This window comes from Phyllobates terribilis, unplaced genomic scaffold, assembly GCF_046119375.1.
Source record: "Phyllobates terribilis strain yellow unplaced genomic scaffold, ASM4611937v1 Scaffold_11__3_contigs__length_659146591, whole genome shotgun sequence".
In the NCBI taxonomy this organism is placed as follows: Eukaryota; Metazoa; Chordata; class Amphibia; order Anura; family Dendrobatidae; genus Phyllobates; species Phyllobates terribilis.
The window spans coordinates 582,352,978-582,368,877 of NW_027362771.1; the positions used below are offsets into that span (position 1 = coordinate 582,352,978).

Below are 15,900 nucleotides of genomic sequence, written 5' to 3' on the forward strand. Positions count from 1 at the left end.
TTTTATCAATGGCTAAATAGTTATTAATGTGCATTTCTTTTCAACTATGTGTGTTGCAGTCTAACTAGCACAGTTTAATTTCTTCCGCTATATATTACAAGAGCCGATATCGTCTATAAAGCATAGTGCCCTCCTTTATGCATTCACAGTAGTTTTAGAAAGCTGTTGTATGACATATAATATATTTTTTCATATAAAATAATTGCAGAAAGTATTTGCATATGTATTTTACTATATAACTGTGTGCTGATTGTGGGCTGATCTGTTAAATATTAAATTGTGTATGAACACGTTTAAAAAAAAAAATTACGAAATACTGCTATATGGAGTCGTAAGTGGAAATTTATCCTTATCGTTTGTGAAAAAGGACAACTAAATATATATAACTGCATATATATAGTATAATTTTTATATAAGAATTATATATAGGTTTTATGCTGTAAAAGAGAAGATATAAAAAGATGTACATATATATATTTAAAGCTATGTATTTAGAGATTTGCCCTTCAGACACAGAGTGGGATCTATTGCTTGGTCAAGAATTACACGTTTTTGTCATACATTGTAAGAACTTTACTCATGGTTCCAATATAATTATACTGAGTGTATAAAAATTGCATATGCGTTGGGTATATATCCCGTGTCTACATGAAAAGGTCTCTGTTTGGCAGGAGGTGAATATAGGTTAGTGGTTAGATTTATGGCAGGTTACTAGTGCAAGACAAGAATGATGAATAAAGCAAACAGTAATAACTCGCTTTTTAAGATAAAATTTTCTCGTTTATTTACGTACATTAGATCCCATTTTGACTTAAGACCTTAAAATGTGCTTTGCTGTTGTGAAAGAGAGCAGAAAGGGTATACTTTTGTCAATGTACTGTCCATTGGAGAGTGAAAGTGAAAAGAAAGGAAAACACGTTAATAAGAAAAGTGTGGGGATGGATAAAGAGAAATTACAGATATGGCATAAGAAAATTCTTAAGAGATAGGAGAAAATTAACGTGAAACCATTTTATAAATATCTATTTTGCGGTTGGAAAAGATCCTTAAAATTTTAGGAAACTTGCAGCATAAAGTAAAAACATAATCAGCACTCCATTAGTGGCTGATATAAAAAATATTTCAATAAAATATTTAATTTTCATACCAGAGTAGTGAATGAAACTTGATGAAAAAAAAGTGGCAGATAAGAGTTGTCTAATTAATATCAGCTACAAATAAGAATGAAAGGCTAAAGCAATACAAAAAACATAGTAAGAGAATGAGCCGTACATGAAGAAAAAAATCTACAAGAAATGTAAAGAAAAATGTAAGAAAAGTCGCAAAGGAAAAACTTTTACAGTGGAGTAAAAAATAAGCAGTAAAAGGCAAATGTAGACTTTAATTACAGGCAAAATGTGAAAATCGGCGAGCGTGGGGAAAGCGAACAAAATATCAAAATGGGAAATTGGTTGAATAAATAAATAAATGGAAAAAAAATGTGAATACAAAAAACTGCTGATGAAAAAATTGTATAAAAAAAGACAAACAGGAAAAGAAGAAAATTTAAGGGAAACACAAAATGCATATACCTCTCTACTGATAAATTTGTAAATGTGTATGCGTATAAATATATATATACTAAGAGGCAAGCAAGGAGCTGAATGTAAAGGACAAGGTGTCTGATGGAACCACTATAGCTTGGAAATACACATAAATCGTATGTCTTTACAGAAAACGTAAAAAAAAAAAGTAGAACTTTCCACTATGATGAAAAGTGAACTGGAAATAGCAGTATACATGTTCAGTAAGAAAATGATGACCAGTATTATAATGGAGAAAATGTATAACTATATATATTTAAAAAATAACAAGCAGTTCAAAATTTAAAATAAACAATACATTTAAATAATTAAAACTCACTTTATTATAGAAACCTGGCTCAAATGAAGATAAACTAATGTGCAGAAAATGAAAGAAGAATAAAGGAATGAATGTGATGGCGGTTCGTACGGCTATAGTTTCCAGTTCAGAAGGGGTTAAAATGAGTGTGGGATAGTAGGAAGAGAGAGTGTACCAGGGAAAATAAAAAAAAATCTGGGAATACAGGAGAGGGAGATTTACTCTGAAAAGCAGCGTCTTTAAAATGTGTGACTTGGCTGAAATATATTGGGCAGTGCCAGCAAAACCGCAGAGAACGAGTGAGCGAGACAGAAGTGGCAGAGAGAAGGAGGAGAGGGAGGAAAAAAGGAAAGAGATATTTCATATATCATTTCTCTATTAATAGAAAGGTGTTTTTTTGGTTAACTTACGGAAGGAAATGAGTGAGGTATTCAGTGATTGCTGTTCTTAGGTATTTTATGCAAAAAAAAAAAAAAAACCTAGGGAGAATGGATATATACACGGAGAGCAAGCAGGCATCTGCTGCATCTCTACCCCTCCCTGTCCACCCAAAACACACCATCTCCAGCCATGAACGACTCTTTTACTTCTTGTGCCAAGACCTATATGGCAAAATAGATCAAAAATAAAAATAAAACAAAAATACATAATAAAAAGATATGAAGCAAGAATGGGACAAGCAGTAACTCTCTGTCTTGTCAATATAAAGAAAGTGAAACGTCAAACTTTTGTGTATGCTTAAATGTATTTTTTTTTCAAGTTGTCTGTTTTGGCAAAACCTTTTTCTGCCTTCAATATTTTTTTTCACGCTCTCTCTCTCTTTAGCTCTATACCTCCCTCCTCCCTTCCCTCTCTTTCGCTCTCTCACTCCCCTCCCTTTTTCTCTGCTATTGGCTAGCTTCTTCAGTTCACTTTGCCAAAAAGGTGGGTCCATGAGAATCAGTCTCTCTCTCTTTCTCTTTTTTTTTTCCTCTCTCTTTTCCCTGGCATCGATGCTGGCCACCAATTCAGCACGGAGAGTGAAAGCAGGAGAGGGGGAACGAGAGAGAGAGAGAGAGAGAAAGAGAGAGTTTAAACAAAAAGGAAAAAAAAACAGCTTTCTCTTTTACTCAAGACGAGCTTTAGAAAAAAACACGTATTTCTCCGTTAGACCTTTTTTCCCTCCTTTCATTTTGCTATCATCTATTTTTATATTGAGATTTAATATCTCTAAAGCATACCAAGATATTTTACTAGAATTTTTATTCCACAACACACCATTTTTTTTTTGATGACTTTTTAGTTGTCTTTGTAGCTTTTCTTGCACCTGGAAATTTTGTGTTCATTTATCATTTTTTTTTTTTTTAAGGCCTTTGACGATAAGAACTTGGTGTGTTTGAGAAATATCACTGCACATTTTTTTTAAAATTATTTAGTTGTTTTGTAAAACTTCCAAATTTTTACAAAAAGGAATAGTTTGGGGCTTTAAAAAAATATATTTTTCATAGGTAATATTTTTTGCATTTTGTCCTCAATTTTATGATCCAGTTCACTTTTTCTCTGCTTCATTATATTTGTATTCCTGCAATTACTTATCCATCCCATGCTCTCTGTTTCTCTCTCTTTCTTATACTGATGAGCTACGCAATTGGATGGTTTTAAATTTCTACAGGAGTTCGATATGACACCAAGAGATGGTAAAAATTTCTCCTCTTTCACACTTATTCCTATAATGTTGATAAAGCAGATTATATTGTCAAATTCATGTTTTTTAACTTTGCGGAGGAAGAAAAATTCAAATATGTTTCTACATATTCATAAAAAATCTAAATAATGAATAGTAATTATTGGAATGTAAAATTTCAATGTTTTTTTATTATGTTTGATTTTTCAAAATGTATCTTGATGTGCTCACTTTTTAAAATGTAGTTATTTCATCTTTCAGGATGAATTTCACCCCTTCATCGAAGCTCTTCTTCCCCATGTGCGTGCATTCTCGTACACATGGTTCAATCTCCAAGCAAGGAAGCGCAAATACTTTAAGAAGCATGAGAAACGGATGTCAAAGGATGAGGAGAGGGCGGTGAAGGACGAATTATTGGGGGAGAAGCCTGAGATCAAGCAGAAGTGGGCGTCACGGCTCTTGGCCAAGCTGAGGAAAGACATCCGGCCAGAGTTCCGAGAGGACTTTGTCCTGACCATCACCGGGAAGAAGCCTCCGTGTTGTGTCCTTTCTAACCCAGATCAGAAGGGCAAAATTCGGAGGATTGACTGCCTTCGCCAGGCAGATAAGGTGTGGAGGTTGGACCTGGTGATGGTCATCCTGTTTAAGGGGATTCCGCTGGAGAGCACAGATGGGGAACGTCTCTATAAGTCACCCCAGTGTTCCAATCCAGGGCTGTGCGTTCAGCCACATCACATTGGAGTTTCCATCAAAGAACTGGACCTCTACCTGGCCTTCTTCGTCCACACACCTGGTAAGTCTTGCAATTTTTGCACTTTAGTCACACAATCATCTTGTGCAACCTAACATACATAACAGGACAATGTCTTTAGACCTGATAATGTCAGGTTGGCAGTGCTCCAAATAAAGAACACCTGCAAGGATAATAGGAGAGATATCAAAGATGTAAAATGGATCACTACAAGGTTATTTTATTGCATTTTCATGCTAAAATCCAATGGTTTCATTGTCTCAATTATACTTAGGCCTCAAAATCACAGGGCCCTAGATTTGAGTTTCACTATATCCACTACGTTTCTCAGGCCTCAGATTCTTAGGGTACTGTGAAGATTCCAGTGTTTTCCACTGGATTGCATTGATTTATTAAAAAATGAGTCCACCGAATGTTTGTGAAAAGATACAATGTCAGATGAGCATATTTAGTTATCTCTATGAAATGTAGGTAGTTATCACACATTGTAAGGCTTTTGACATACCTGTTAAACTGCAAAGCATTACAATTGTATTTATGTATTAGTTATATTCTTCCCATTTTAATAACCTACGTTTGGTGCATTCTGTTTTATACTACTTTATAAAATCATATAATTTAGTTCTAGCATGCAAAAATAAGAGTGCATCTCTCTACAAGGAGCAATGGCATGCTGCACCAGCAATAATAGTAGCACAAATTATCTACAAAAAGAAACAAAAAGTTATTAACAAGTACGTATCAGAGGAGAACAAGTGTAAGCGTTTTTTATTTCCACTTCATATTTATATACAGATGTAGAATCTAAGAGTCTTTTACATACAAATTGACACATTTCACCTAATTTCCTCTATCCTGTTTGTGAATTATAAACACTTCACTAAATTTTCTTCTTATCCTGTAACTTTTGCATAAACTTTTTATCACTCGTTGAAAGTGAATGTATTGCATTTGTTATCTTTATAGTACTGGTGAAACATTTTATCCAGACTTGTTTGCTGGGGTTACATCAGGTGAACTGTATTCTTTTGTAAAATTGACATACCTTTTGTGACTTCCTAATGTTTACTGTTAAATCAAGCTGATTGAAGTGCGTGTGCTGAAGTAATCCAAACATTTCTTAGTATATAGCATGGGTAAAGGACAAAAATTTAAATGCATCAAGAGCTTGCACTAAAAAAATAGTTAATAAAAAAAAGAGAACTTAAAAAAAAAAAAATTAACTGCATCGTGAACCATAGTCATTGACACTAGTTATGGAAAGTAAACTGAAATTCTGCGTCCTATAAAAAGGCTTCATCATTAGAAATGAGTTTACAAACTAGTTTTTAAGGTGACATAAGAATTTAAGTTTTTAGCACTTTCTATTACTTATACAGCAGAAAGCACTTTCTATTACTTATACAGCAGAAAGTAAACTGTGGGTGGGAGGAGGGTCATCAAGAAAAATCCTAAACATTATGCCATGTAATGTGTGTCCAGGTTATTTACACCTGAGATGTGATTCTCTGCAGAGATATAAAAGGCCCGCTCTACTTCCAAGATGCAGAAAAAAAACTGAACTCTACATACATGGCGGATGTGCTGCTGATTTTCTGCCCAGATTTGCCGCTGTGCGGTAGCAGCCAAGTAGATGACATTTTACAAATTTTCATCCAGACTCTGCGGTAAAAGAAATCTGGACGAAAATTGACAAGTGGCGTGGATTTTACACCCGCTAAATGTCAATAGTTTCAGCAGCCGCAATATATAGGGTTGGCATCAGCTTGTAAAACGTGGATTTTACCAGACTTCGTGGCACAATCTATAATCAATTATTCTGTACAAATAATGAGTGCGAGCATACCCTAACTACAGAAGAAGAGTCGTGTCTGTTAATTCGATATATGTATATATGTGTGTGTACACATTAGTATTTACTGTAGACATTTCTGCTGCAAATACTGAAGTGTTGGCAGGAAAAACGCTGCATAAAATACTCACCTATTACCACTTTTTTTTTTGCATGCGCTTTTCACCATTCATGAGAATAGGTGAAAACCGCTGAAAGAAACTGCTGTAAATCTGCAAGGAAAAAAATAAGCATCATGTGCATGACACTCCCAGAATCTCAGTTACTTTGTTGGCAATAGGAAATCCTTCAAGTTTTGTGATGAAAAAGCACAACAAAACTGCAGAAAAATACTTCACGTGTGCAAATACTCTTACTCTTGTTCAACCCTACCCCTATTACAAAAATATTGTCATAGAAATGTAGCATTTTTCCCGGGCCTCCACCCCCTTATGTTATATGACATATCCTTCCTGTAAGTTAAGGGCTCTTGCTCAGTTTGAGGCCAGGTTTTGCTGAGCTCACATTTGGACAGTAGGTTACACTTCTCTTTATATATAAAGTGTCCAGAAAGTGATCAGCAGAGTTACTTAATTACACCTTCACCGAATTTGTTTAATTGGGCAACATATAAATATTAATATAATGACTGTCGAAAAGTCATGATATAATGAGTGTTTCACTTTTAGAAAGAGGATGTGTAATTCCTGTGGTGAAGACAAAAAAGCCTTTGCTGGTTAGAAGCGTCAGTAAGGTCAGGGCCCATGCAGAGGAGGACCTAACCTCTGACCACCACATGTGTCTCACCATTCACAACTCTCTGTGGGTGTGCTGATTTACAGTGTTTGCCATCGGGTACAGGACTATGTATGACATTTATGGCCTCATCAACATCAATTATATCATTATTACCCTTTATAGAAGATCCAACTGCAATATTCTACAATATTCTTCAGATCATTATACTAAATTCTTCTTTAGTTATTTATATTATTTTTTTTTCTATTCTACATCTGGTATTCTGTGAAGTTTGAAAATCTGGGCCTTATTTTGTCTCGTAATTAAGATGTACATTATTGGAAATTATATTTGATTTCAGGAATTCACTAAAAGATAATACATGTGTCACTGGACAATGCCTAGTCACAGATAAAGGAAGTGGACGCAGCCTTTTTGTGGACAGTCAAAACAGGAACATATCTATGGAGTAATGACATCCCAACGGCATAAACAATAATCTGCTCTCATATTGTAAATATATGCAGCCCAGAATCAGTATTTTACCTTTGTGCCTTTTCATTAACTGACGTTTGAAAATATGTCTCTTTCATATTACCCTGTATAAAGAGGGTCAGATACATACTCAGCTCTCATCCTTGTTTTCTTGTGGAGCATATGACAGTCACTTAATAGTCTCTTGTCTGTGTCACCCTGATGTGGAAGGAACAAAATACGTCACATAGCTCCTTCCTCCTGACTGTGTCACCCTGTGGTTGGGAGGAGCAGACTTCAAGTCACATAGCTCCTCCCTCATGACTGTCAACCTCTGGTGGGAGGAGCAGACTCCATGACACATAGCTCCTCCCTCCTGTCTGTCACCCTGTGGTGGGAGGAGCAGACTCCATGACACATAGCTCCTCTCTCCTGTCTGTCACCCTGTGGTAGGAGGAGCATACTCCATGATGCATAACTCCTCCCTCATCTGTGCCACGCTGTGGTGGGAGGGGAAGCATCCATGTCACATAGCTTCTCGCTCCTGTCTGTATCACCCTTTCGTGGACTACATGCCACATAGCTCCTCCTGACTGTCACCCTGTGGTGGGAGGGGCAGTTGATATCTCACATAGCTCCTCCCTCCTGTCTGAGTGATCCTGTGGTGGGAGGGCCAGACACCATGTCACATACCTCCTCCCTCCTGACTGTATCTCCCTGTGGTGGGAGGGTCAGACACCATGTCACATACCTCCTCCCTCCAGTATCTCCCTGTGGTGGAAGGACCAGGCTCCATGTCACACAGCTCCTCCCTCCTGTCTGTATCATCCTTTGGTGGGAGGAACAAACTCTTTAACGCAAATCTCCACCTTTATAATCTCACCTTGTGGTGAGAGGAGCAGAGTTAATTGCACATAACTCCCCCTTATGTTTATCACCGTGTGATGAGAGGGTCAGACTATCAAGTAGCCCCCTCTGATTTACATTATCCTGTGGACCAATCAGTTTGGGATGAGAGAGAATACACCATGTAAAAGTCCAGATTGTCCACTTTCTTGTATATGGGAAATTGACACATTACAACCATCTGTATTCTGGCTACTAAGTTTGTTATCTGTAAATGGGAAATTAATTTCATAAACATGAGCAGCTGAACATGATAGGTCAGCAATCCTCATCTGAAAGATTTCACAGGTTCATACAAGGTTTTGTTAACCCATTAGTGTAAAAAAACATAAATACAATGGAAAATCATTTTAAGTACAAAGACAAATAGTACAATTTCTAGAACCAAAACATATAAATCGCCTCTTGTCTTAGGCCCAGATTAAATCTAGGACTAACTTTTGCCTCCCATGTATTAAATCTAACTTTACAATGGTTACAAATTATAGACAGAATTAAAATGGTGCTATAGCTCCTTAAACCTTAGGCACAAGTATGAAAAAGTATTAATATAATGTATTATTAAATTCATTAAATGTTTTTTTTTTCTTTGCAAAATGTCCTGCTTTATTGACTGACCCATTACCTGTGGAGTTTCTTTTTTTATTTCATAAAAAAAAATTACTATAGAAAAAATATTAATATCACTTTTGTAACTTTTTAGCAATTTCCAACAAGGCTATACTACCATTCCATTATATTGATATTCTGAAAAAAGATATATATATATTGGGTAAGTAAGGATATATGGAAGAAAAAGATGACCTTCTGACCATGCTAAAAAGTCTGCAAAACCCCAGAAGGCTGAATATTTATTTGTTGTGTTATCTGGTCACTAAAGTCTAATTTAACATTTACCTTATTATGGAACAAGTTTAAAGGTAAAGTTTAGATGTGCCACTAATAGGATGGCCATACACAAGAGTTAACCATTGACTGAACTTTTATTTGGCAGACAGCTACCTCTCCCTACTTCTCAAACATGCTAGGCTAACAGCTCTTTTGGTTACAATGGGGAAAGAGTAGAAAGCTACTGCCAGAAACCTCTGGCAGCGGATCATATTCCCTGAAAACAAAAGGATCGGCCATTCAAATTCCTACAGCAATGGCCTGTTCATCCTCTCCCTCCACATCATCTTTTGGAGAAGAGTCATGAGGCCCCCAATCCATTCACATCAGATGGTTAATCGGTCCTATCAAAATCATTGGGTTTAGCCAAATTTTATCCAATTTATAGGAAAGAAAAATTATAATTCAAGAAAACGTACAAAATGTTTAAAAACTGTTTGAAAACAAGACTAAAAAAAATTATTCTGTGTCTTGGAGTCTTCAGTTAATCACATAGACTTTAGCAGATAAAAGTCATCAACATATTGTAGCTTTAATACACTTTTTGGTCGTGGGTTTGACTTTAAGGTTAGCTCCATTTGAAATATTAATAAACATTAGATCCAGTATTTGGTGCTGAGATTTATTACTAGGAGACAGCTTCTGAGATCTAAAATGGCACTTCACTACGTTATGTACAATACATGTAAAATTGCATCTTTTAGCACCATAATAACATAGCCATATCCAAATCGACAGTTCTCTCTCCATGTGCCAATAGGTACAGTCTATCAATATTATAGCTACATTTTACATTTACTTAGGTCTCTTACTGCTCTGTCATTGTGTCCCTTTGGTTTTGCCGGGAACCCCTGGCAGTGAAGGAGTGACTCTTCTCCTCCCTCTTATTTTTATGTTCTCCGATCCAACTTTTCTCTTGCCAAATAAACAGGGGAGCAGCTGAATTTCCTCTCACGGAGACATCTGTGATCGAACAGACGTTGGGGACAGAGTATGGGGACTCTGGCAATCCTTCCTTCCTGAGGTGGGGGCGGCAGGGCGGTACAAAGGAGAGACCCTGAAGGTGTCAGTCAAAAGAAACAGAGCCCTATATAAAATCCATTGGCTTCATTGTGTCCCATTCAATATAAATTCCATTACTTAGTTTATTTCAATTATTCAGTTCCAATTCTCCAGTAACAGCTGTTTGTCCCCACCCATCACAGAAAGCCAATCAGGGACTGCTCTCCAGCTAGGATAATTTTGAATAATACTATACAAATGAAATAGTGAATGAAACTTAGAATGTAGTTAAAAAGACTACTGGAAGCCATATTGCAATTGGAAGGTGGTTTAAAGGTAAGAACTTCACAGGGCAATAAAAGGATCAGGAGCAAAATTATTTTAATAAGAAGTTCCATGTTTGATAACTTTCCTCATTACTGTAATACAATGTTACGGGGTAATAAGAGGATCAGGAGCCGGGTTACAGTAATAAGAGATTACAGGGGTAATAAGAGGATCAGGAGCCGAGTTACTGTAATAAGAAGTTACAGGGATAATAAGAGGATCAGGAATCAGGTTACTGTAATAAGAGGTTACAGGGGTAATAAGAGGATCAAGAGCCAGGTTACTGTAATAAGAGGTTACAGGGGTAATAAAAGGATCAGGAATCAGGTTACTGTAATAAGAGGTTACAGGGGTAATAAGAGGATCAGGAGCCGGGTTACTGTAATAAGAGGATCAGGAGCCGGGTTACTGTAATAAAAGGATCAGCAGCCGGGTTACAGTAGTAAGAGGCTACAGGGGTAATAAGAGGATCAGGAGCCAGGTTACAGTAATAAGAGGCTACAGGGGTAATAATAGGATCAGGAGCCGGGTTACTATAATAAGAGGTTATAGGGGTAATAAAAGAGGATCAGGAGCCAGGTTACTATAATAAGAGGCTACAGGGATAATAAGAGGATCAGGGGCCGTATTACTGTAATAAGAGGTTACAGGGGTAATAAGAGGATCAGGAGCCGGGTTACTGTGATAAGAGGTTACAGGGGTAATAAGAGAATCAGGAGCCGGGTTACTGTGATAAGAGGTTATAGGGGTAATAAGAGGATCAGGAGCCGGATTACTGTAATAAGAGGTTACCGGGGTAATAAGAGGATTAGGAGCCAGGTTCAAATCATGTGACATAACACGCAAAATATGAATGTAGTAACTATACTAATCTTCCACAGTGATAATATTGGGCTCAGAATATTGATTCTGATATAAAACTACAGGGTTAATAGCTCATTCATAGGCTGCATACCATGTTCCAGTAAGTCAAGGGTTCAGTTGAGGACAGTAATCTGCACCTGTAAGTGACATTTGTCTCTGCTTTGTCCTCTGGTTAGTTTACCCTGTGTGTGTTTGCTCTGGCAGAGGGGAGGTATTCTGAGGTGTACAGAGGTATATAGAGGAGGGCAGAGCTTCTCTTACACAGTGGAGCATTGTGTGCCTGCACTTGTGTTTATTCACAAATTAACCCTTCTGCTACTGTTCTTTTTTTCTTACACTTTCTTTTACATGAATTTCCTTCTAAACTTTCAGGCTCTGTTACCACTGTGTACTTAACAGCTGTTGTATTAATAGCTGTATTTTTTACCTAATTGTCTCTTCCTTGCATTTCTTTTGTGTGATTTAACTTGTACAGTCGTTCACTATTCCTCGTTTTTCTCTACACTGTTCATTCTTTTTGTCCATATGATGTAATATTTGTCTTCATATGCTTTACCTTATTAATAACCCTTATCCAATTAGAAATTACAACAATGCATTTTTAAATATTAATAAAATCATTGACTTTTGAAATTAATTTTCTGAGGTTTCCCCTAGGCCTCATTCAAACGTCTATTTTTTTAAACAAATGTTAAAAAATGTGCCTTTTTTATCATTAAAAAATATATATTCTCGTATATGTAAAAAAAATTGCAATGTTAAAAACAGGCAGCACATGGATGGCAATGTATGCGGTCTGTGATTTTCATGGACCAATACACTTCTATTACTAATTTTGATCAGACACTCAGATTAAAAAAAACATAAATGCCTCCATGTTTTTTTTTTTGTGGACACACAGCCTGCAAAAAAAAATGGAAAAGTAAACGGCACCATACACTATACATCACGGATAGAACATGTAGATGAAAAACGGACGTCGGAATGATGACTTAGGCTGAGTTCACACACTGTGGTCATTTCTCTTCGGCACGATATCACGTGTGAACACAACCTAACACTTAAAAGTAAAAAATATTAGTGGGATGGCAGCCAACTCTAACATCATAGGTCTCATTCATAGGTGTCTGGGAAGCCGAGATATGTGGTTTTGTTGGAACTCTTCATATAGGATTACTTTAGCATAGCAAATGAAAAAAAAATGCACTCATGTATATGCAAGCAGCTGTTCATTGGTGCAACAAGCACAACCATAAAAATGAATTTTGTCAAAAAAAAATCAGTAGAAATGATCATTTTAATAAAAGTAATTTAGGTCACATTCATATTTGAATTCATTTATACTTAACACACAGGTTAGTCTTTGCAGGACGGCTCTTATGGCAGCTGCACAAGGCAGGAAGTAAAGCAGGCGTTCATTGGCTGAAAAAGTAGTGGAGACTACATCAGAATACTGTTTGATGAATGGTGAAATGTAACCCCCCATATAAGTCTAGGGATCCTAGAACTAAGATTCCCTTTTGTGCATGAGTCCTCGGCATGGGAGGAGTAAATTCATTCACTATTTTTGTTTGTTGTGCATACTGCATTTTATACATTTATGTAAATGTAATTTTTTATAATTCCTAAGAGGATAGATGTGCACTGTATTCCTCTTTAATATACCAGTATTATCTTTTGGGACTTGCATCATAAACTGATGCTGTAAATTTTATGAACATTACAAATTACAGCAATTTAAAAACAAGACATGCTGAGAAAGTGAGGAGCAAAAAAACCCCAAAGAGTAAAGCCTGCTACACACATTAGATGGCTGTCGGCCAAATGATGCTTCGCCAATTGTTCAGCTTGTCCGTCTCTCCCCCATACACAGGAGCGCTTAGCCGAACACTCCTGTGCTCTCTATGAGAAAGCCGCTGACAGACATCTCTGCAGTTGGCTTACCTCCGGGAGAACTAAGCAATCGGTAGCCTGCCATCGGACATGCCCAGTCGACATCTCCCCTGGTAATACTCATAAACATTAGTGTCGGACAAACCCTTGAAATTGGCGGTGCAGTCAACATCAGTCTAATGTGTATGGAAGGCCTTAAAGCCTTCCATACACATTAGGCCTTAAAGCAGGTAATCTTTGAAGGCATGTGTGAAAACTTGACGATACTGGAGGGATTGACCTACCATTAAAGGGGTTGCCCCACAAACAAAGTTTATTTTAATCACTGGGTCGTGGAATAATAATAATTTTCACAATTGGATTTGTTTAAATAAAATGTTCCTGTGCTGGGATAATCTTATAAATGTTCCCCTGCTGTGTACTGTGTAATGGCTGTGTCTGACCGTACAGAGACAAGGTCTGATCATACCACATCTCCTGGGCAGAGGAGGAAGCAAAAGAGTATACAGACATTACTTGCATTATTATTATTCCAAGATCTATTGATTAAACTGAACTTTAAAATTAACTTTATTCATGGGAAAACCCCTTTAAATTTTGACTCTCCACTGATATTATCTTAAATAAGAATCAGGCAGTTTTTATTTTTTTGCCCAATTCTTTTGTCCTGTGGGCAGATAAGCTACTACCAGATCTGCGATCTCCCCATAGAAAACTCACGAGCGCACAGTCGAGCTGAGCATTCACGAGTATGGGGCAGTAAGGAGAGATTGCTATCTGCCAATCCTTTGTTCGGATGACAGTTACCTAAGGTGTATAGGCACCTTAAGGCTCGGTTTATACAACATCAATTTTTACTTAATACTTTTATTATTACAAAATATTGCAGCGAGTTTATGCATAGCTAGAGCTAGAGTTTACTCATAGTAAAATTTGAATGGAAATTAATTGATGTTATATTTAAGGCCATGTTCACACCTTCAGTATTTGGTCAGTATTTTATATTAGTATTTGTAAGCCAAAATCAGGAGAGGAACAATCAGCGGAAAAGTATAATAGAAACTCTTCACCACTTCTGGATTTTTCACCCACTCCTGGTTTTGGCTTACAAATACTGATGTAAAATACTGAACAAATACTGAAGGTGTGAACGTAGCTGTACCATTGTGACACTGGAACATCGGTCATTATATCAAAGCACGGCTTGTAAGATGGTCTGGATTTTTACAGTTCATTTACATAGTGATTATGATATAATATGATAGGATAAACAGAAAGAAACATGGATGTAAACATATAATTCAGGTAGCCCAAATGAAAGATATACTTACAATTCTTGTGATAAAAAAATCCAAAAGAGTTTCTTAATGTAGCACTTACAACATATTTTAATGCTGGACATTTCAAAGCTACCATGAGAAAACCATGCTAATGCAGCGTGAAAACATGTAGTAGGTGCTAACATTTTGGATACACAAGAAGTGTCAGCATATTTTGATTTGGAGCATTGATGACCATCTGATTTCAGGGTTTTCTTTTGAAACGACTGCACCTCATTCAATTCTGTTATACAACATAAAATTAAATTTATTTGCTATTTGATATCACCACTTATAATACCAAGTCATCCATTGCTTGAAAAATGTCTTTCTACCTCTCAGCATCTAACGTCAAGCAGAGCTGGGACAATCTCCAATAAAGTGCATGATCGCTTTTCATAATAGTCATTATTTAGCAGACCACTATCAAAACTATTTCATCCAGTAACATGTAAATAGCCACCTACCCCTATCTGAGATAAGCAGTCAAAGGCTTGGGGTGCATTTACACTAGCTGATTATCAGGAACAAGAATTCTTAGGAATGCTCATTACCCAATAACCAGCCTGTCTAAACAGGCTGACAAAATGCTTGTTCATCAGTTGGAATGATTTTTAAGTTTACTTAAAAATTATTTTCCTTGGGAGCACATCATTTGGCTTACATGTAGGTGATCGGTGGTCAATTAAGGCTGCTGATCAGCTATTCTAAAAATGCACCCTTAATCAATAAGTTTCCTAAAATGCTTTTGCAGGACAATTCATGATTTTTCACAATTAAATCTACAGTACATAAATTGTTGAGTCACTTTGTAAATAATTTGGCTTCCTTCTCTTGAACTCGTGTTCAGTTAGAAGATAGTGTATTCCTCATTTGTGAATAACAATAAATTCAGAATTCTGGTTTCCCACTTGCAAAAAGCAGTGGGAGCTTAGGTTACATAGTTTATTGGTATCATTAACTTGTGTATTTAGCAGCTCATAGCCCTACAGTCTACTTATTTCCTGGTTTCTGGGGGAAGAAGGACAGGTGCTCCTCCTTGGGTGACATTTCTGGTCAGTAACAGAACTGTATCATTAGCAGAACTTATGCTGAGTTTTATACTTGTACCGTAACACATTCATCTATCAGTGGTTTGTTCTGGAGTCTAAACTGCTATCACTATATTTAAATATAGAGATAATAGTGGCTTTGAATAAGTGCACAGCTAAGGAAAGTGAGAGTAGTGATTAGATGAGCAGCTTTGGATTCCAATACTGGTGGCTGGTGATTTAGTAAGATTTATAACAGCAGCTTGTTAGGAGCTGAGGAGGAGGAAGGTGGCTGGGATCTTAGGAGTTAATTCCCCTCCTGGAATGGACCT

At 36.7% G+C, this 15,900-nt stretch overlaps 1 protein-coding gene across 6 annotated transcripts in view; it reads left to right on the forward strand.

The window, feature by feature from the left end:
- Nucleotides 1–15,900, forward strand: part of NFIX (nuclear factor I X) — a 209,478-nt gene that overhangs the window by 118,895 nt on the left and 74,683 nt on the right. For 5 of the 6 annotated variants that reach the window (XM_073654248.1, XM_073654247.1, XM_073654250.1 and 2 more), the window contains one exon: nucleotides 3,806–4,337. In XM_073654248.1, coding sequence (XP_073510349.1) covers nucleotides 3,806–4,337 — 532 coding nt within the window. Of the gene's footprint in view, nucleotides 1–2,829; nucleotides 3,558–3,805; nucleotides 4,338–15,900 lie in introns of those variants that run through there. The other variant, XM_073654249.1, reaches the window with a different exon arrangement.